This window comes from Filicampus tigris, chromosome 7 (genome assembly GCF_054856515.1).
Source record: "Filicampus tigris isolate MCC_2025a chromosome 7, RoL_Ftig_1.0, whole genome shotgun sequence".
NCBI classification, from domain to species: Eukaryota; Metazoa; Chordata; class Actinopteri; order Syngnathiformes; family Syngnathidae; genus Filicampus; species Filicampus tigris.
In genome coordinates, this window is record NC_141223.1 from 11,279,902 (window position 1) to 11,299,940 (window position 20,039).

At 40.2% G+C, this 20,039-nt stretch overlaps 2 protein-coding genes across 4 annotated transcripts; one reads left to right on the forward strand and one right to left on the reverse strand.

The window, feature by feature from the left end:
* Positions 1-84: 84 nt before the first annotated feature.
* On the forward strand, positions 85-3,689 carry LOC147144773 (histone H3.3A). Of its 3 annotated transcripts, none has more exons than XR_015087389.1 (5): positions 85-267; positions 1,250-1,393; positions 1,863-2,016; positions 2,105-2,483; positions 2,905-3,689. XR_015087389.1 is itself a non-coding variant. In XM_086035088.1 (4 exons), exons 2-4 carry the CDS (start codon positions 1,266-1,268, stop codon positions 2,231-2,233), a joined length of 411 nt encoding a protein of 136 aa, XP_085891214.1. In that variant the 5' UTR covers positions 85-267; positions 1,250-1,265; the 3' UTR covers positions 2,234-3,689. The 3 variants fall into 3 exon arrangements, 1 of the variants encoding a protein (XP_085891214.1); XR_015087390.1 differs by having other exon boundaries at positions 2,908-3,689; XM_086035088.1 differs by having other exon boundaries at positions 2,105-3,689.
* Positions 3,690-14,256: 10,567 nt separating this feature from the next.
* LOC147144774 (homeobox protein otx5-like) lies at positions 14,257-19,208 on the reverse strand. Its single transcript, XM_086036193.1, has 3 exons — positions 18,465-19,208; positions 17,486-17,637; positions 14,257-16,705 (listed from the first exon to the last, which is right to left on the reverse strand). The coding sequence occupies exons 1-3, from the start codon at positions 18,562-18,564 to the stop codon at positions 16,067-16,069; spliced, it is 891 nt and encodes a 296-aa protein (XP_085892319.1). The 5' UTR covers positions 18,565-19,208; the 3' UTR covers positions 14,257-16,066.
* Between the last annotated feature and the right edge of the window lie 831 nt (positions 19,209-20,039).

The following is a 20,039-nucleotide window of genomic DNA, read 5'->3' on the forward strand; positions in this document are numbered from 1 at the left end:
CAGTTCAATAAGTTATAAAAGCGAGCGCCGTGTTTCTGAACAAGCAGAAGCGAGTGTGGACAAACACGTCGATACTAGTTTGAGAGTCGTGTGTCAAGCCCAAATGAAACGTGAGCCTAACCAAATATGACTTCAACACTGTTGCATTTTGGGGCACTTGATTGATGCGGCGGCCATTTTACCCGCTGGACGCTACCTCTCATTGTGGATACGAAGAAAATAGACAAGCGAAAGGTTTCTCAGCACTTCTGTTCACTTTTTCTCGAGGTAAGGCATTTCCTAGGCGATATTCCAGTCGTCAGTTAACTTTAGAATTTTTAGTATAACTTACTCAATTCCCGTGTTTATTTATGTGGCGAACAAACGCTCGTTTTTGTCGTGTTTGAAAACAACACGCCACGGAGGAGACGACGACAGTGAAGTCGCAGTCTTTTTACAGCCGCTCAGACGAGGGGAAATTCTGTTTCGAATTGTGCGCCGGTTCAACTCGGTTCTATACTGCTCGAGGGGCCGTTCAAGTGTGCTCTACATATCCCTGAAATCCTTGGAATGTCTTCTGTACAAGTGTTTCATCTGTCGGTAACCGGGAACAGCGGCAACTTGTCAAATCCAAGTTGTTTGCGTGCTGCTCCGTCTGCCTTGGTTTTCATCCCGTTTGCCCATCAAACCGCCGCCATCATCAGAGCGAAGGAGGCGGGTCCAAAAACATTGGAAGCGACTGTAAGCTCCGCCCACTTAACAGGAGGAACGAGCTGATTGGCTTATTTTTCACATTTACATTTAGTCTTTGGTTTATCGGCCAATAGTATCGGTATTCGTCTTTGACTGACGCTACATGGGTCTATGACGTATACTTTTTGAAGTTAGACAAAATACACAACACGACTGGCCAAAACATAAACACTTTGCCCAACTATTGCAAATGACACAATACAAAAGCTGCATTAAATGCTTGCCTTTGGAAATATACTGATGCACAGTTTTGCTAGACACTGTAGGAGACTTCACAAAATTTGGTGTAGTTTGCAGAGCATCGCACTCGGAGCTGTGTTGAATATGTCGATTGCTTATGTAGCTCTTTATTGCTAAGGTATAACCTTCAATTACACATTAATCATGTAAGCTATGGAAGAAGGATGCGAATCATTATTTCCATAACATGTTGTTTATTGACAATAATCATGTCATATCCAAATAACTGATGCAAGATAAAACGTGTCTATTGTTATATTGTTTCTGTCATCTTCAGGCAATCTTAAGGCGCAATGGCCCGTACCAAGCAGACTGCCCGTAAGTCCACTGGAGGCAAAGCTCCACGTAAACAGCTGGCCACAAAGGCTGCCCGGAAGAGCGCCCCTTCGACCGGAGGTGTAAAGAAGCCCCATCGCTACAGGTGCGTTTTTTAACCTCTCATATGTGTCAAAATATACTTATATTTTGTATGAATAATTTTTGCTGGGACATTAGTCACAAGATTGGGCTACATACTTGGGCCTGAGCAATAGGGATTTTTTTTAGGGTAATGACAATTTTTGACAGAAAAAAAAGAATTAATTAAACAAATTTGAATGAATAAAATAATAAAAATTAAATGACATTGCGTGTGGCGCAATGCATTTAATTAATGAATTTATAAGGACACAATTTGGTTGTGATACAACATGGTAGTTCGTTTGGCTGTTACATCTGCATTGCTTCTCTGCTGTTAACCAGCAAAAATAAAACTAGTGGCCAATAGTAGGACACTTATGTATTTCTGTCAGTGTGCGTCCCTGGTTGTCATGTGATCTTGTTCACCCTGTGCATGTTGTTTGTTTTTGTGCCCCTTCCTTCATTTTTCAAAAAAAAAAAAAAAAAATTAGGCCTGGTACTGTTGCTCTGCGTGAGATCCGTCGCTACCAGAAGTCCACCGAACTTCTGATCCGCAAGCTGCCTTTCCAGCGCTTGGTGAGAGAAATCGCCCAGGACTTCAAGACAGATCTGCGTTTCCAGAGTGCCGCCATCGGCGCTCTGCAGGTCTGTGTCGTTCAGATAAGAGTCAGTAGGTTCTCATTCTGGGGCTGTCATCTCACTAAAACTCCTCACTATTTTTTTTCCATCATAGGAGGCCAGCGAGGCCTACCTGGTGGGTCTTTTTGAGGACACCAACCTCTGTGCCATCCATGCCAAGCGTGTCACCATCATGCCCAAAGACATCCAGCTGGCACGTCGCATCCGTGGGGAGCGCGCTTAAATGCTTTCACTTTGTCTGTCTACTTTTCACCCGTCTGCTTTTCCGTCCCTCACCTGCTCCCTGTCCCGTTTCCCTCTCTCCTGTGTTACTTGTATGTAGGGAAAACTGTTTGTATTATTAATCAGGTGTGTAGTCGTGTTTTTCTTAGTGCTCTCAGCAGAAGCCTTCTATGGTATCCGTTTTATGTGCATCTATCAACTCTTTGGTCATGTGGTCACCTTTTGGACACTCACTGACTCAACACTCTCAGGTGAGGCGGAAACTATAATGATGAGAATACCACCAATCACTAGGGATGTAATGATTAATTGATTCGATTAATCGAAAATCGAATTGATTCAATTCATCTAGAAAATTATGTCTTGAAAGTTTTTTTTTATTCCAGATGCATTGCACATTTTGAATGTGTAGATCAAATTATGCTTTTGCGCCAAATATCATTGCGTATTGCGTATGTGGATGGCTGCAGAACCACACTAGTGCACAGAGACAAGCATGGTAGCAATTTTTAAAAAATGTTATTGAATCGAAAATCGGGAACTGAGAATCGAATCGAATCGCGGCTTGAGTGAATCGTTACATCCCTACCCCAGTGCAAATTTAGGTAGGGGCAGACAGACAATGGGGTGTTTATCTGCTGTGGGGATGTGCTTCTTCTGGATTCTTTCCAGCAGGGTGCTAGATGATCCTCTTCTGCTGTCGTTCACGCACCAGCCTCAGCTCCCAGTGGTGCAGAGACCTCAACACCGGTCTCGGCTGGATTCTCAGTCCCTGCATGTGTCTGCATGAGTGTTAGCGCTGATCACCAGAGCTCTCTATACAATCCATCGGCATCTCCGGGGACAATGTTTAGAATATTGATGGTTGTTGATATTCTTCATATTCATATTTTTTCCCTCAAATAACACTTTTTCTTTTTAGAGCAATGCTAGGCTGGGGAGGGGGAGGACAATCCGATTTTAACATGGAGAACAAACTGAATAGATCTGAAATAGGCTTATAAGTGATCCTCTTTTCCTATAAGGTGAAATGGACCTCAACATTTTTCTATTATTACTTTTTTGCTTTCTTTGAAATGTTTTAGCCAAAGCTTGAGAGAGTCATTATTCTAATACTGTAGTATTCTTGGCTCTTTCTTTTAAATCTTTATGGGAGGTTTATATGGTTCCAAAATTAAGCGTTCTCAAAGGGGGGAAGCCTTTTTTTTGTAAACAAAATGGGAGGTATAGTGTTTCTTCAAATAATATTGTTCCCCTCTCTATCAGTTTTCCCTTCTGCTTCTATTTGATTTTTGTCTCCCTATGGTTATTTGATCATCTACTATTTCTGAAGTAAAGTTGTTCCCCGACCACTATGTTGTGTTCTTTTACTGAAATATTAGTGGTGTTTTAATAAAACAATGTTTGTAATTTCCAAATTTGTCATATAAACTGTTAATAAATGGATGTTACACACATCTTAGGTGTACTCCTTTTGTCCATTTCTTATTATACGAAGGGTTTGGTTCCAAACAAATGCTATTATAGGTCAAGCAACGATTACTTAAATAGACTATGCAAAAGAGTGTTCAGTTCAGTATTGAATTTGTTGAAAAGGACAACTATTGTGTGCTGTGTCTCAAAAGTCAGGTGTGGGCAGTTGTAGTGTGTACCACTAGATGTCAGTAAGAGACTTACCCATTCAGTTGTGTTAGCAGTTTAAGCAGGGCAACCCAGACTTTCCACTACCCCGGCCTTTTTTTCTAGGCCATCCGGGAGTCTCCAGCGTGTCCTGGGTCTACCCTGGGACCTCCTACAGGTGGAACATGGACAAACCCTCTTCTTGGTTGTGACAGGCTAGCTAGCTTCGGAGTTGTCCGGCGTTTTTTAACAATGTCTTGCTTTTCTTGAAAAGTCCGTCTTGAAAATGGCCTTGGACAGTAAATCTGCCACCAAATCTATTTCTTCTCCTTCACCCATTGTGGGATGGTTAACTAGCTTTGACTGGTACACGCTCTGGTTCAGCTCCCACTCAGTGAATGGTGTGAACGGTTGTTCCTCTCTTTATGTGCCCTGTGACCGACTGGCAACTAGTTCAGGGTGTAGTCTGCCTTTCGCCCAAAGTCAAGTAGGATAGGCTTTAACAACCCGTGACCCGAAGCAGAATAAGCACTGTTGAAAAAGGATGGATGTTACGCTGAGGGTCTGAATACAGTGATGTTGCTGTACAGCGGCTCGAGAGCCCTTGTGACACCAGCTCAAAATCGTATTGGTTGAAGCACAGGTTGAAGAACAGGTTCATCAAAATTTCTTTTTTTTGTTAGAGTGCTTGCAGAAAGGATTGTGAAGGCCTTCAGGCAAACCTCTTTGACTTTGACCCTGCCTGGAAATAAATGATGGCTGAAATGTGATTGGTTAAATGCTTTAATATATACAAACAGTACTTACATACATGTCTGGAAACAGCACAACCATTGTAAAAGTTACGACAGGAAGTGGACAGAACATTTATAATTATTTAAAAGGTATTCATGGTCAAAATATAATTAACCCTCTGTGTTTCAGATATTTTTTTTTAGGCCTGCAGAGAAGGCCCTGAAGGCTCACCACTGATTGATTGGAGTGGGAAACTGATCTTTCAATGTACATTACCCATATATCCCTTTCCTGGGTTGACACATATCCCCTCAACATTATTTCATTTCATCATTCTACTTCCTTGATTAAAAGGGATAAAGCCATGTCCTCAGCCATATTCATTACAATGAAAGAGACACACACTCATGTCTCTGTGGCCTTGGCTATACTCATTACAATGAAATACACAGAGCCAAACATCTAATCAAACGGCAGACTTTAATCCTGTTGTTTTGCGTGGACATCGCTGTGTGCACACACACGCACACACATACGTATGTTTCATATATATATATATATATATATGTATAAATGTATATATATATATATATATATATATACATATATACATATATATACATATATACACATATATACACATATATATATATATATATATACATATATATATATATATATATATATATATATATATATATATATATATATATATATATATATATAATGTGTGTATCTATAAATCATGGAGAGTTTCTGTTGCTGTAATTGATGCAACTATATTTTTAGTTATTTTTTCATAATCGTTCAGTTCGGTCATGTTCTCCAATGTCGGTTTGTGTGGGTTGCGCGTAACCCTTCATCAAAACAATCATTTACGATCTGAATGTTGCTATGAATAGCAGACCATAATTTTTGGAAGAATGACATTACATAAGATATTGTGTCACAATATAGAATGCCCACAATTCCTTTACACAATACACAAAGATTACTTTTATGTCCAAGTCATCAACTGGGGATCAAACCTTACTTATTTACTGTCACCAAATAACTTACAACATGGATCTGAACACTAGTTTGTCCAATTTATGGATGATGTTGTCGCACGACGCTGACATCAGTCATCAGCCTCATCAAACTGTTTAATTGACTGAATGCAGCCACGTGTGGAAACGAAGGACGCGCATCCATATTTGATTCTAATGAGAAATCTTTCTTTGTGAGTGTTTGTGCTCGTGCTTGCATGTGTACAACAGAGAGTTCACCTTCGCCAAGGTCTGTGTGGTGGCCCTCCATCTGTGGCACTCAGGGGATTACAGCCAATCTGTCTGTCTGCTACGCAAAGTGCTGACCATCAGAGCAGCGCCGGATTAACACAGTGCTCCGATTGGTAGACGGAGTATAATATGGTTGCGGCCGAGGAGAGATGTTGGGGGGCTGGGGGCCTGTTGGAAGAGAGGGATGGATGTTGAGGAAGCGAGAGATACTGTATGTGTATGGTGAGTTGAGTAGTGACAAGGGAGCAGGTTGAGAAGCTGGGGGCAGATTAGTACACAACTGGTACACAAGAAAGGAGGGGCCATGGTATTTGGAGGGGTACAATGTGGGGGCTGCTTGAGGGCTTGGGTGGTGGAGAAGCACACCAGATGTACAGTACTGTGCGTAATTTTTTTTTTTTTTTTTGCACATCACATTTGTGAGAGTGAGATTCCACTCTTAGTAAAGTTGCCATTGTTTGTATATATTATGAAATAAATCTGCTGATCAATTATGGCCAAAAGATTAAACATTTACTCACAATGTGGATGCAAGCGTCCAGAAAATAGCAGTCCCAAGTTATTCTGGATGCCTGGACCGTGTATCGGTAATTAGCCGGATCATCAAGAAAGTCAAGAGAAGCAACAACACACTCTTGGTGGCGTGGCTAGCTAGACCTAATCAAAGCCTACCCAAACGTACCACATCAGCTAATCCGCAAGGCATTAAAGCCCTAGCAGGTCCCACCAGAGGTCGTGACGCTTGTGATGTTACACACACACTTGGTGAAGATGAGGTTTAGTGTTTGAGATTTTACCACAAAATAGCAGACATCACGGGTCGCAATGCACCTGCTCCTCAAGGCAGGAGGGATGCAGTGCAGAGGGCCGATGACAGATGATGAGTTAAGACATCGCGGTGATGGGCCCCATCTATTTAGCAAAGGAGAATTATGTTTTAAGGAAAGGATGTTTATTTTGGAAAAGGATGTTTTTGTTTTTTCCACAGAGGATAATGATAAAGTGATAATAACTCAGGAACCGCTACCACAACACTGCTTTTTAAAAACACAACCTAAAAACACATTTCTTCTTCTTTTTGTTCTCAATATAATATATTACAGTGATCATAATCCCCCCCCCCAAGAGGAAATTCAATTTAGACTTTTGTTTTGCACTCCACACACAGTGAACCAAATCAAAACACATGCAGGCGTGCAAAAGAGCTGTCTGACTGAAAGGGGCAGGCAAAAAGTGTTGTACCTCATGAGTTGATTGACATGAAGCAGACTAGCGTCTCACCTACCACTATAGCATTTTATTCACCTTCCCATTACAAAGCCAAAGCCCTTACTTACACAACGAGCTATTCCCATTGACACACTTCACAAAGAATCGTACTTTCACCAATGTATGTTTTCTTAACCTGTTGCGAATCAAGCATTTTTTAGTTTTTGCAATGTTTCCCAGCCTATATATTGAGCCAAAGCACTAATTTTACATTCGAAAAATCTGACGGCACAGCACCAAATAAAAATGTCACAAAAGGTATGAATACAGGACTGAAGTAATTATGACCTCATCTCAATTTGCTTACAAATTTAGTCACATTTTATTTTATGTGTGTATTTAATTTTATTCACAGTGTGAATTCTGGTCCTGTTTAATTGAACACAAAGTGGATATAATCGCAAGAAGCCGCCGTGATGTATATGAATGGTCACGGGTGAATACGCAGCTTCATTGTCCCTTCTGCCATCTTTTGGATAAACATTTAATTGTTTTTAATTTAATTGTTTGTCTCGACGTTGAGAAAAAAAAACAAAGAATACAAATCATTTTCTGACAACTTAAGTGAAATTGGATAATTTCCTGAGGCACCCTTTTGCATTTTATGCAATTACTGTATACAAGTCTACAATATTGGATTTGAAATATCCCATAGACTTTTAATAAGGCATTTATTTAAATGTAAGAACAACACATACATTCCAAATAAAATAAAATTCATCATAATCATTATTGGTATTATTATGGTTTTACGCATTATTATTGTTGTTATTATTGTTATTATTATTGTTGTTATTAATGTTATTATTATCATTATTATTATTATTATTATTATTATTATATTTTTTAGTATATGTCGGTTTTTTATTCCATGTACTGCACTTTATATGATGATGATGATAATGATGATGATGATGAGGAGGAGGAGGAGGAGGAACATGATGATGATTATCAAAATAATTATTATTGTTATACGCTGATCAAATATTTAAAATTTGGCTGGAATGGTCAAAATATTGTTTCTGACTGTATACATTAAAGTACAAAAACATCCTTGTTTTTACATACCCTCAGATTTACCAGATCCACTTCATATAGCATACTGTATATACATTTAATCCAGAGAGAAAAAATACATTTCATTCACAATAATTTTCTGTCTTGCATGACCCTTACAACATGGATTTGCCAAGTGATTTAGATAATAAAAGTGGTCCTGTGCAGATTCCGTGTAATCCGACAAACAGATGGAACAGAAATTGGTGATCAACATATGAACTTAAAATACAATACATGTCATTACTACTGCCCAGGAAAACACCAACATAATGGTGATTACTAGCATAGTATAGGCAACCTATTGGGGAGTTCATCAATCCTGAACTCTGAAGTGTTGCTGATTTTAATATATTATCAAATGTGAGTGATGAGAATAGTACAGAATGAAAGGAAAATGTGCCAAACTATTCGTTTGAAGTATTATACAGACCAGGAAAATAACATAACAGCTGTATTAGTAATGCTAAATAATATGCTGTCTAATTGGTTGACTCTGTGTTCACTAAAATGCAAATTGCGTCAACTTTTGGATCTCTGACTGTTTTTGTGTTCCCTGTTATGAAGATAATAATGTGTTTTCAACTACCCAGCTGCAACAGTACCATGGACAGGACGGAGAGGAGGGTGAACAATTCTGGGTTGCACCTCCACAACACCTCCAAGTGACCTGTTCAAGTAACGACAACAATCAAAACTTTAACACTGCATTTCTATTTTATTCAACTTGAGTGATCAAAAGTTCAGATGTTTATTGTTTGATTTACATTTGTGATGCATTACCATTAAATTTAAATGAAGTGGTGGAAATTTGAAAAAAAAAAATATGCATATAATTAGAGGACTAAGATAGAAGAAGTTTTGCACCACTACGCCGACAATAATATACAAATTGTTGGATTAATACCTCTCTGAAAGTGTCAGTAAAAGCTCACCTTTCTCTGTAAGCGTAGGTATTATGGTAATGATATTTTATCTAGTACATTCTACACTCAACAAAAATATAAACGCAACACCTTTCAGAGTGGCCTTTTATTTGGCACATCTGTGCACTAATCATGGTGTCTAATCAGCATCTTGACATGGCACACCTGTCAGGTGGGATGGATTATCTCAACAAAGGAGAAGTGCTCACTATCACTGATTTAGACTGGTTTGTAAACAATATTTGAGAGAAATGGTGATATTGTTTATGTGGAAAAAGTTGGAGATGTTTGGGTTCATCAAATAAAAAATGGGATTTTATATTTTTGTTGAGTATAATATCGGTTTCCCCAAGTGTCACATTATTGGGACAAAACAACAATGACAACTTTGTTGAAAGTAGATCAATAGAATGAAAAATAATGCACTAATACAAACAACTTCATATCGGCTTAGCAACAAAAGCTGTACCAATGCATGCATGACAATAATAATAATATTCATAATAATAATGATAATAACAATTCATCAGATTTACATGCATGACCGCAAATTCAGTAAATAGTTGTAAGCGAGTGGCCTTCAGTCACAAACACAGCGGCTGATGTGTTGTGTGTTGGCAGCGTGCAGATTTTAAAAGCCTCTGAGTCACAGAGATGAAACAAACATGTTGACATGTTGTTTTCACATTGTGTCGGTGCTTGCATGAGGACGTATGCATGCGTGTGTGCGTGTGCGCGCCTATGAGAGAGAGAGTACAAGATTGTGTGTTTTATGCATGTAACTTAATGGAGGTACCCGCTCAGCCCCTCACCCATCCCATTAGTTCAGGATTGGTCTGTGGCTGCAGCTCTGAGGATTAAAGCACGTTTTCCCCACTTTTTGTCCTGTTCCCCTCTTTCCTTATTCTATTTCTCCCACTCTTTTCCCCCTATCACATGATCCGTTACATCACGGGATTGAGGTCAAAACTGGATTAGGGCGAGCTACGCAAAGCAAGAGAGGCAACGCTGGAATTACTGAAAGTGAAGGAGGAAATGCGATGCGTGTGTGCGTGCGTGTGTGTGTGCGTGCATGCGTGCGTGTATAGGAGGTGTACAGCATTCGGATGGCCCACAGACGACGAGAAAAAGTTAATGAGAGAGGAGACAAAGAGAGGATGTATTGCAAGGCAAAGTGTGTGTGGGGGCGAATTGACGACAGAGGTTTACTATCAAAGGGGGCTTGAACATGGTCTGATGCTGTAACTGCAGCAAAGTATCCATTTAGAAAAAAAAAAACAAGTCTTATTTTTTTTCTAAACAAATAACTTGGGTAGAAAAACTACGAGTAAAAGTTTCCAAACTGGCATTATCTGTCTTGGTTGATTTTGGTATTGGTTTAGTATTTGGTTTTATGTTTTCCTTGTTTAAAATACAATGTCTCATTCGGGGTATCGGGTCCACTTGTGCTTGTCATTCCAGTCCATAATGTTAGCCAATCAGCTCCCCCCAACCCTTTGCGTCTCATGTCCAGGTGTTCCTCGTCTCGTCAATTTGTCTGTATTTAGTTCCCAGCTGTATTTCAGTCCTTGTCGGTTCATTATCACTTGTCCGGTGTCGTATCAATGCTGCTGCCATTACCTCAAGTCTGTGAGGAGTGTTTTGATTTCCCCAGTCACCTTACCATGGTGGAGGGGTTTGTGAGTCCCAACGATCCTCTGAGCCAAGTTGTCCGAGGCTTTACGCCCCTGACGGGGTCACCCATGGCAAACAGGTCTTAAGGAATCATACAAAGTATGGTTCATTTGACAATTATGAATAATATAAATGGACAACATTTTCCCTTGCCTGGACGCGGGTCTCTGAGGCCCTCCTCCGGAGCTAGGCCTGGAAGTGGGGCTAGTTGGCAAGAAAAACAAATACTCAAGTAAAGTACACATACAATGCTGCCTTGAGATGCGAGTGGCTTGGCTTATGAGTTTTTCAAGACACGAGTCGTCACTTGACAGTTTTTTTTTTTTGTCTTGAGATAAGAGCAAAATTTGAAAAGATACAAGTGCTTTTGAGACATTCACCGCTAGATCGCGGCAGCCCACTTCAAAACATCCAGTCACTATTAGTTCACATTGGATTCTGGCAATGGAAGGAAAATACCAGTTGGTGGCAGTAATGCGCCATTGAGCTGCCATAAGACACCACAGAAGAAGAACGAGGGAGGACAATGCATCAGGTACAGTCATGTTTTCTGTGTTTGCACTTTGGATGTGGAGAGCAAATATTATTACTGCGTTTTTCTCAAGTTTTTCAGATTTTGCTTCTGAACTATTGCCAATAGTAAAAACGTATCAATTGGCAAGACATTTTTCAGTAACCTTTTAGCCTTTTTTTTTTACAGTAATACAAGGGTAAAAAGAAATTTCCACTGTTGAATACAACTAAGTGAATCTAAACTAAAATAAAATGAGTTTAGATTTTAGAAATGAATTTGTTTCATACAACAAACTACAACCAAGTCAGGAGAATGTACACCTACACCCAGTACATCAGTGCAATTGCAAAACTAGCTAATTATATTCCGTGATGTGAGAGCAGACAGTATGTCAGCGATGGTACCAATATCACCTGGAAATTGAGAAGATCTTAATCCTCCTGATGAAATGACATTTGTCTACAGAAAGTTGCTCATCGCGATGAATTGATGAGTGACGGTGCGATGACAAGGAAATGCAAGAGAAGGAAGGGGAGGAGGAAGAGGTAGACAATAATCCTGTCTAATTCACTTAGGGTTGCGCTGAGGGAGCGAGACACTAAGAGGATTTGGGACATTCTCTAAATTAGATCAGCAAGAATAACAAACTGCAAGGAGAGGTGGAGCAGAGGGCTTGAGGGGGCACACTGCAAGAGGTGGCATGACCCAACTAAAGGAAGTGGGCAAGAAGGAGGCAACATGTGCCATGACTATGGAAAAAAAAAAGTAGGTCTGACTGTAAATCAGAAGAATACATTTTTCCACCAAGGTTTTTCGGCTCAAGACATACGTGGACAAAATCAAGAAAATCGTGTACAATGTGCAAGACTGCTGCAAGAAAATCGAATTACTCTTGTGACTGGCCATCTACTGTACAGTGGTCAACCAGTCCCTCGATGCCACGTTTAGGGCAACGTGTTAATCGAACTCTGACTTTTACTATTAGTGATATTAACGAGGTGTTAAATTGTAATCTGCTGCAAAGCCCTCGGCAGACATGTATGGTGAGGGTGACGGTCGCTGGTTGATCCATTCATAGTGTAATGCTGATCCTGTTAGCACTGCTAGCTGCAAATCATTCAAACCTACTTACACTGCTGTAGGTGTGATTTAGCGGCATTACTGCACGATTACAAATCTTCTTTCATGACTTATGGTTTCGATTACGGCGAGCAACGGATATCAAAGTCACACGGGCAACAGGAATTAAAGTGACACTCGGGCTATCATTAAATGGCATTTACATCACAGTAACAGGTGGTGTGATAATTAAGTCCTGATTCCACAAAGCAAAATGTTACCTCTTTACTTTGACACAAGGTTTTGGTCATCTATAATTAAAAAAAAAACATTGGCTTGAGTTGTTGTTCATATTACTGCACATAGATGCATTTAAATAGAATTTCACCATTTTTTGTCTTTGTATATTTGTGAGTATTTTATTTGTCTGTGTAGTGAATTACATGTGTACGGATGAGTGCTCAGTCTCATGCTTGGCGCGTGTACATTTGGCTGCATCGGGATTAGGAATCGATTAAGACGAAATTGGACTGCAGGCCAACAGGAGGGAGAAAATGGCGGGAGGCGGGGAGGCGGGGATGATATGATGGCTGGTCAGCTCTTTCAGCCTGTGGCATGATTACAGTGTGCCTTCAGAGCAGACTGGACGCCAGCTTGTTTCTAGAGGATTAGAGCTCCGAAAGAAATGAATCATATTTCCAGAGTGTATCTATCCTGTCCATATGTTGCTACTGGGGGATTACAGGACCCTCTGCATCTATCTATCTATCTATCTATCTATCCATCTATCTATCTATCTATCTATCTATCTATCTATCTATCTATCTATCTATCTATCTATCTATCTATCTATCTATCTATCTATCTATCTATCTATCTATCTATCTATCTATCTATCTATCTATCTATCTATCTATCTATCTATCTATCTATCTATCTATCTATCTATCTATCTCTTTCTCTAGCTATCTAGTTATCTATTTATCTATCTAGCCAGCTATCTAGCCATCTAAGCGCTATACAAGTGACAGTTCATTTAACATTTTCTCTCTCTCTCTCTCTCTCTCTCTCTCTCTCTCTAGCCATCTATCTATTTATCTATCTAGCCAGCTATCTATCCCACTCCAATCCTCACTTACCATCACATTCTAATGTGCCATACTCTTCAACAGATCTACTTGTGCTCATGCAAATCTAGTGTGACAAATTACACCTACTCCAAATGTGCAAGGGCCAATGACCTGTAATATGTGCATGGGACATTCAAAGTATTCAAACTTGGAAAAGCACACTTGAGTCCGGTATAGATTGGTCAGTGCAGACCCGAGCAAAATCCGGCCCAAGTGTCACTGCCTCTGACCAGTTCATCTTTATAAAGTCAAAACGTACACATGTGGGGCGATGCAAGAGCAAAAACGTGTCTTCAGTGTTGCTGATTCGCAACGTCGTCACTGTTAGTTAGCAAAATGTCCACTTTAGCTTGATAGCTTGACTGCGATGGCTACAAAAAAAAAAGTCACAGTCACTTGAGTTAACTCGGTGGGCCACTCAAAGCCTCAGTGCCCTCATCATGCAGGAACTTGTGACACTCTCCTGGCACAGGAGGCTTGGCATTGCCAAAGCCAACGAGTTTGACGATTACATCACTGTATTAAACAGCAGCCAGTGTGTCTGTGGCTGGACGATGCCGCAAGCAGCAAATTCACCACAGCAGATAGCCTGCCCTTTTTTTTTTTGTCACAGCAGGACTCAAACATTGCCCCTTTGGTTCTTAAATTCAGGTTCTGACAGATGCGATACACATAACAGAGGCAGAGGTCTTCTTTTATGCTTTGATAATGTAGCAGCAGCAGCTGCAGCATGCTGGAAGAAGAGCCCAAGCCAGACAAAGTTTACACAAGGTTATTTAATGCCTCAGAAACATTAAAGCTATCTAGCATGGTAGTGGTGCAGACTGGTCAAACAAATACAGGAGACAAATGAAATATACAAAAGAATAAGAATCATTCATATCAGAAAAAAAAATAAAGCAGAGATGATATAATTATGCAAAAGACAAAAAGTAGAGTAAATTAGATTAAGAAGCATTACCGGCATTGTTCCTATTACTGCTACTTTTATCAGATAAACCCTGAGTTGGAAAAAAACAGATACCAGAAAAATATAAACAGGAAAAAAAGAAAAAAGTTGGCAGTTTTCTAAGATATCAGAACAAGAGATGCTGTTGCATGGAGTGCATACAAGAGACGCGGTTGCATTTCCAGGGTTAAATATGTACAAAAAGACAACAAGAGTATTTTAGCAATGGCCGTGCCATCTAAAGAAATAATAGCATTGTTGCTGATCACAGTAGTTCTACTGATAATATCAACTTCAAAAGAAATTTCAACAATCTTGACTTTTACTTTGACAAATCCACAAATATTTCAAGAAACAACAGTATTTAAGTCTAATACCCCCAAAAAAAAAAGGTACCGGAAATACATATGTCATAGATCACACATTTTGACATGTTTGAGAGAGACACCAAACTCTCTGTGCTAAGGGTGGGCAGGTGCAATGGCACCTCCTTTCCCTTTCCCTGGTGCAGTCTTTATGTCCATCAGATCTCGAACAAAAATATATCAATACAGTCATTTATAGATTACAGCAGAAGTGCTTGAATTTTGCCAATTTCCTGTGAAAATGAGCGCGGGGGTCGGGGGGGGGGGCTTTTCATTGAGTGCCAACTGCCACAATGTGGCCATTGTTGCCCAAGAGTTGATCCTATTAAACTAGCAATGCATGAGCCATTAACCTCGTGATTACAAGCATGCTCAAAGGCAACAAGTTTATACTGCAGTCACTTCAGGGACTCGATCAATCCTCTTGACTTGGATCCCACGCAGGCTGAAGAGGGTCAGTTTCAAACAAGGCTACTGGGGAGTCGTCAGCTTTGATGGCCTATTGATCTGCACCTCCGTTGGGAAAGCTGATCTGATGGGCTCAATGCTTGTTGAGTGCCATGATGGAAAGCAGCCTTTTTCGGACAAACGTTAGCAAATAAAAGACACATCATAAAGGGAAAAAAAATAAGCAGCTCTCTGTGTCAATTTGTCATTTCATTTGCTCAAAACAGATTAACCATCAAGGCGGTTAATGGTGAAGCAATTCAGCTGTTGGGTGGTAGGCCTATACAGTATATATCAGCAGTTTGAGTTGAGTCTAGTTAAAAGTCATCAATTTGATGCCCCGTGTCTTTTATATCAAGAAATCCGACGTTGAAAAGTCAAATTTTTAAACAAAAATGTTGTAGCAAAAAAAGTTTGTTAATCATGTTCATTCTTTAATTAAACATGATATTTTTGTGGTAATTACTCTTTTTTTTTTTTTTTTTTTCTTACAAGTTCGAAATGATAGCTGATGGCTTCTACGGCCTAATGTGTGTCATTAGTGTTATTTTGAAATTTGACTTCAGTTGTCATCCAAAGTCCTACACCACTTAGATGGAGCATTAACTATCAAATTTTCCCTAGTTATTTGATTTTATTTAGATTGAATGGTTTACAATTAAGCCCTGCATCAACAGAACAAAAAAGGAGAAATGATACCAGCCACATTTCTTTGCTCAACTTGTCAAATCAACTGCAATTTGCTCGATTCAACCAACTCTGAATTTCTTCCCACAACCCCTCGCTTCCCGACACTTCACTTGATGCTATTTACAAGACCTGGAACTTCCAGGAGTTCTGGTCTTTGTAGTCCAGACAGTCTGTGGCATTGAAATTGAGCTTCCAGGCAGTTTGGTCCTTGTAGTCCAAACAGTCGACGGCTCCGAAGCCAAGCGAAGCGGCCGTGTAGCCTTGGGAGGAGAGTGAGGCGGGGGACTGGCTGAGAGGCCCGCCCATGGAGGAGGCGGTGATGGGGCTCAGGGCACCCCCTGTGCCCGACAGCTGCGGGTGCATGGGTGACAAGTAGGAACTGCAGTCCAGGCCGGTGAAGTAGGAGGAGGAGCCTGCGTAGCTTTGGCTGTAGGCCGGGGCCTGGGTGTAGGTCATGGGGTAGGCGCTGGTACGCTGCATGCAGTGGGTGGTGGAGGCGGACAGCGGGTCTGGCAGAGGAGAGATGGAGGCCGGGCTCCAAATGGACACTGTGGCGCTAGCAGAGCTGGAACTGGGGGTGATGGCGGTTCCCGGGGGAGGCGGCGGCGGGCTGTAGGGACCATTGGCCGGGTTGGCGCTGGCCTCCACGCTGGCCTCCCGAACCGGAGAGGCCTTCTTTTTAGGAGGCCGCGGTTTGGACTGGCCTGTGCTTTGCTGTTGCTGTTGGCGGCACTTGGCACGGCGGTTCTTGAACCATACCTGGATGATGGCAATTAAGGTCACATAACATTTCATTTGAATATCAGCGTCAAAATGCGTGTGACAACTTGATCATAAAAGAAATGAAAGGGAAATGTTATTTTAAGTCTTGTTTGTCTAACTTTCTTCTCGACAATCAGTCAGTCTTTCCACAGCTTTGTGTACTATTGTTTTCTATTATTGTGATTTTGATCCCTATTTATTCAAATATGTCTATATGATTCCTTTCCTATCGTCCCATTTCACTTGACTGGAAATTTTACATCAGTTGACTTATAGTATGCAACTTAAATACCATCTGATAACGCTCTATTGTACCTAGTGTATGAGTGGTTGGCATATCCATCCCCTAGTTCTGAGGTTTGGGGTTAATCGGGGCATGTTCTCCTCCCACATTCCAAAAACATGCTTGTTAGGTTAACTGAGGACACTTTATCCTTGTGAAAGTGATTGTTAATGGTTGTTTGTCTATACATTCCCTGTGATTGGCTGGCAACCAGTCCAGGATGTACCCTCCCTCTTCCCAAGGTGCAGCTGGGATATCCTCCAGCTCTGTAAAAAAATGAATGGATGATATATGTACGTTTCTATTTAAGATTTTTTTTTTTTAACTTAGCCAATTTTAATATTATTTTGTGAGTTTTTGCTCCCCCAGTGATCCGAACACATCCTTATTTTAAAGTAATAATGCCTTTGAGTCGTTTCGAAGGAAAGAAATAAGATAAATAGAAACAACTGCAGCCTATTCAATGAGTGTCCATAATAATGTGGCATCGTTACCTGGACTCTGGACTCGGGTAAGTTGATCTTGAGAGCCACTTCCTCCCTCATGAAGATGTCTGGGTAGCGCGTTTTGGCAAACAGGGCCTCCAGGATGTCCAGCTGTGCGCGAGTAAAGGTGGTGCGCTCGCGACGCTGCTTCCGTGGCGTACCTGCGTGGACATAAACACGATAATTAAATTGAGAATTATAACGACTGTATTGGAATCATTGTCATTGTATCAGTGCTTCATGATAATAATAATAATAATAATCATCATCATCATTATAATAATTATAATAATAATAATAATAATAATTATTATTATTATTATTATTAATGCATGGGCAATAATGATAATAATAATAATAATCATTATTATTATTATTATAACAATGGGAATGTAAATAACTATTTTGTAATTTATGTTCTTATTTGTTTCTCATCCCACTCAAGTGGAACTACATTCAACTCAATGAACGCCGTTCATTTTTATTTTTTTATAAACGAATAAAATATACAGGACAAAGAAAGTGAAGAACAAAAATCGTACGATTCAACACACTGATTTTCAGTCTGCATTTAAAAGTGCATTAAGGGCCAGCCTTGGCATCTAACATGCCTTCTGTCATTTCTTCATCATAGATGACAGATGTTGCAAAGCATGGCTGCATGGCACAAAACCAAATACAAAGAGAGGCACTTAACAAATATAGGTTACGTGTTAAATGTAACAGATTGCGATTTGCTTTAGTCCATGAGAACAAACGGACTTTCCATTCACACACTTTTTTGCATTGTTTTTTTTTTTTTTTCTACTCTATAATCCGCTAAATTTATAGGTCAAGTGAACACATGTCATATGGATGCTAAATCACAGCAAAGAATCACACGTTACCCTCACTGAATTCCCATCAGTTCCCCTCGCATTTATAATATTTTTCACGTCGAAAATATTGAATTTAAGCGACCATTTACGGGTGATCAAGTAATACTCACTGGGGTATCCAACGGCGGTGGTGTGCAGCAGATCCATGCCCGGGCCAGACAGAGTTAACCCGTTCACGGCGTAATGGGGTTGCTTAATGTAGGACATCATGCCTCCCGTGGGCTTTAAAACACTCCCTCGCTCACTTGTTCCTCTTCTCTCGCAACACGGGCCTCCTCCTCCTCTCGTCTCTCGCTTGTCTCTCGTCTCTCGTCTCTCTCTCTCTCTCTTTCTCTCTCTCTCTCTCTCTCTCTCTCTCTCGCTCTCTCTCTCTCTGTTTTTTTCTGATTTTCTCCACGTATTTCCCCTCTATTCCACTGCGTCCCTTAACGAGATGACCGCAGTGCTAAGAACCCTGCAATATACCTGTTAAACGATACTTGCAAAAGTGACAAAAAAAAACCCCGTTTGAATAGTTTAGGTGCGTTTCTTGCGACAACAACAAAAAAGCCAAAAGCGAGCAACTAACTAACAGAAAGATACAAAGTAACTGTACGACGGTGTCTATTTATGCATTCAAAGTCATGCGTAACAGCAGTGCGCACAGACGTGTCCAGTTAATAGGTGCCAAAAGATGAAGTTCCAAAAGTGCGCGTGTGTGCGCTCTGGTGAATGTTGAAAATTGGAGTAGGTGTCCGGTTGGTCCCTCACTTGTGGCTGCAGGCTGGAGAAGATGCGCTTGGAAGTAGAGTGGACAAAGTGAGGCGAGAGAAGAAGTGGTTGGCTAATTAGAACTTACCCAAGTAGACACCCACATCAACACACTCCCTCCCTCTTCCCTCCCTCCCTCTCTCCCTCCCTCTCTCTCTCTCTCTCTCTATCTCTCTCTCTCTCTCTGCGCACTGTATATATATATATATATATATATATATATATATATATATATATATATATATATATATATATATATATATACGTCCTACATTATCCCTCTATAATAGCCTATATTTTTTGTAAATCTTTGTTCAAATTTTTGTCCTTACGGATGAACGAACTGATTTGAAATGGGTTGATAATGGATTATTATTGACACTGTAGTTATAAATGGCACTTAGTAGTTTCTTGTTTCATGATCTATATTTCATTTGAACAATTGGAACTTAAATGTAGACTTCGTATGTGAGGTCACTTTTGCAGTTGTCCAATGATTCACGTGAGTCTATACAAATGACTTATTAATTGATAAGTTAATAAGTAACCAATGCATCAGACCTTAACGGGGTTACCTTCGCATATTGTAAAGTGGAATGTTATTTTTTCACCAAGCTACTGATTGGTTTGGCACGTGGGGAATTTGCAGACATAATGATGGACGATCGCGCATTAAAAAGAGGTAAATAATGATGATTCTAATATTTTGCACTGTGCATTGATATTAATTCTATATGGAAATAACTGAGTGACTCTGCATGGCTGAGTGTGGAGGAGAACTACAGGTCGGATTAAAGGCAAGACAAAAGAGCGCCTGTTCTGCAATTAAATCCGCTTTTAAAACCCAACATGCACGGTCTCACCAGCCCGTGATCAATAATAATAATAACAATAACTATATTATACGTATTATTATTATTATTATTATTATTATT

Bases quoted from the DNA above. Each gene is read 5' to 3' on its own strand.
- LOC147144774 (XM_086036193.1), bottom strand. From the start codon at position 18,564: ATGATGTCCTACATTAAGCAACCCCATTACGCCGTGAACGGGTTAACT. The intron at 17,638-18,464 runs GTGAGTATTACT...ATGTCCACGCAG, and splicing joins CACCGCCGTTGGATACCCCA to GTACGCCACGGAAGCAGCGT. The intron at 16,706-17,485 runs GTAACGATGCCA...GCCATCATCCAG, and splicing joins TACCCGAGTCCAGAGTCCAG to GTATGGTTCAAGAACCGCCG.
- LOC147144773 (XM_086035088.1), top strand. From the start codon at position 1,266: ATGGCCCGTACCAAGCAGACTGCCCGTAAGTCCACTGGAGGCAAAGCT. The intron at 1,394-1,862 runs GTGCGTTTTTTA...AAAAAAAATTAG, and splicing joins AAGAAGCCCCATCGCTACAG to GCCTGGTACTGTTGCTCTGC. The intron at 2,017-2,104 runs GTCTGTGTCGTT...TTTCCATCATAG, and splicing joins CCGCCATCGGCGCTCTGCAG to GAGGCCAGCGAGGCCTACCT.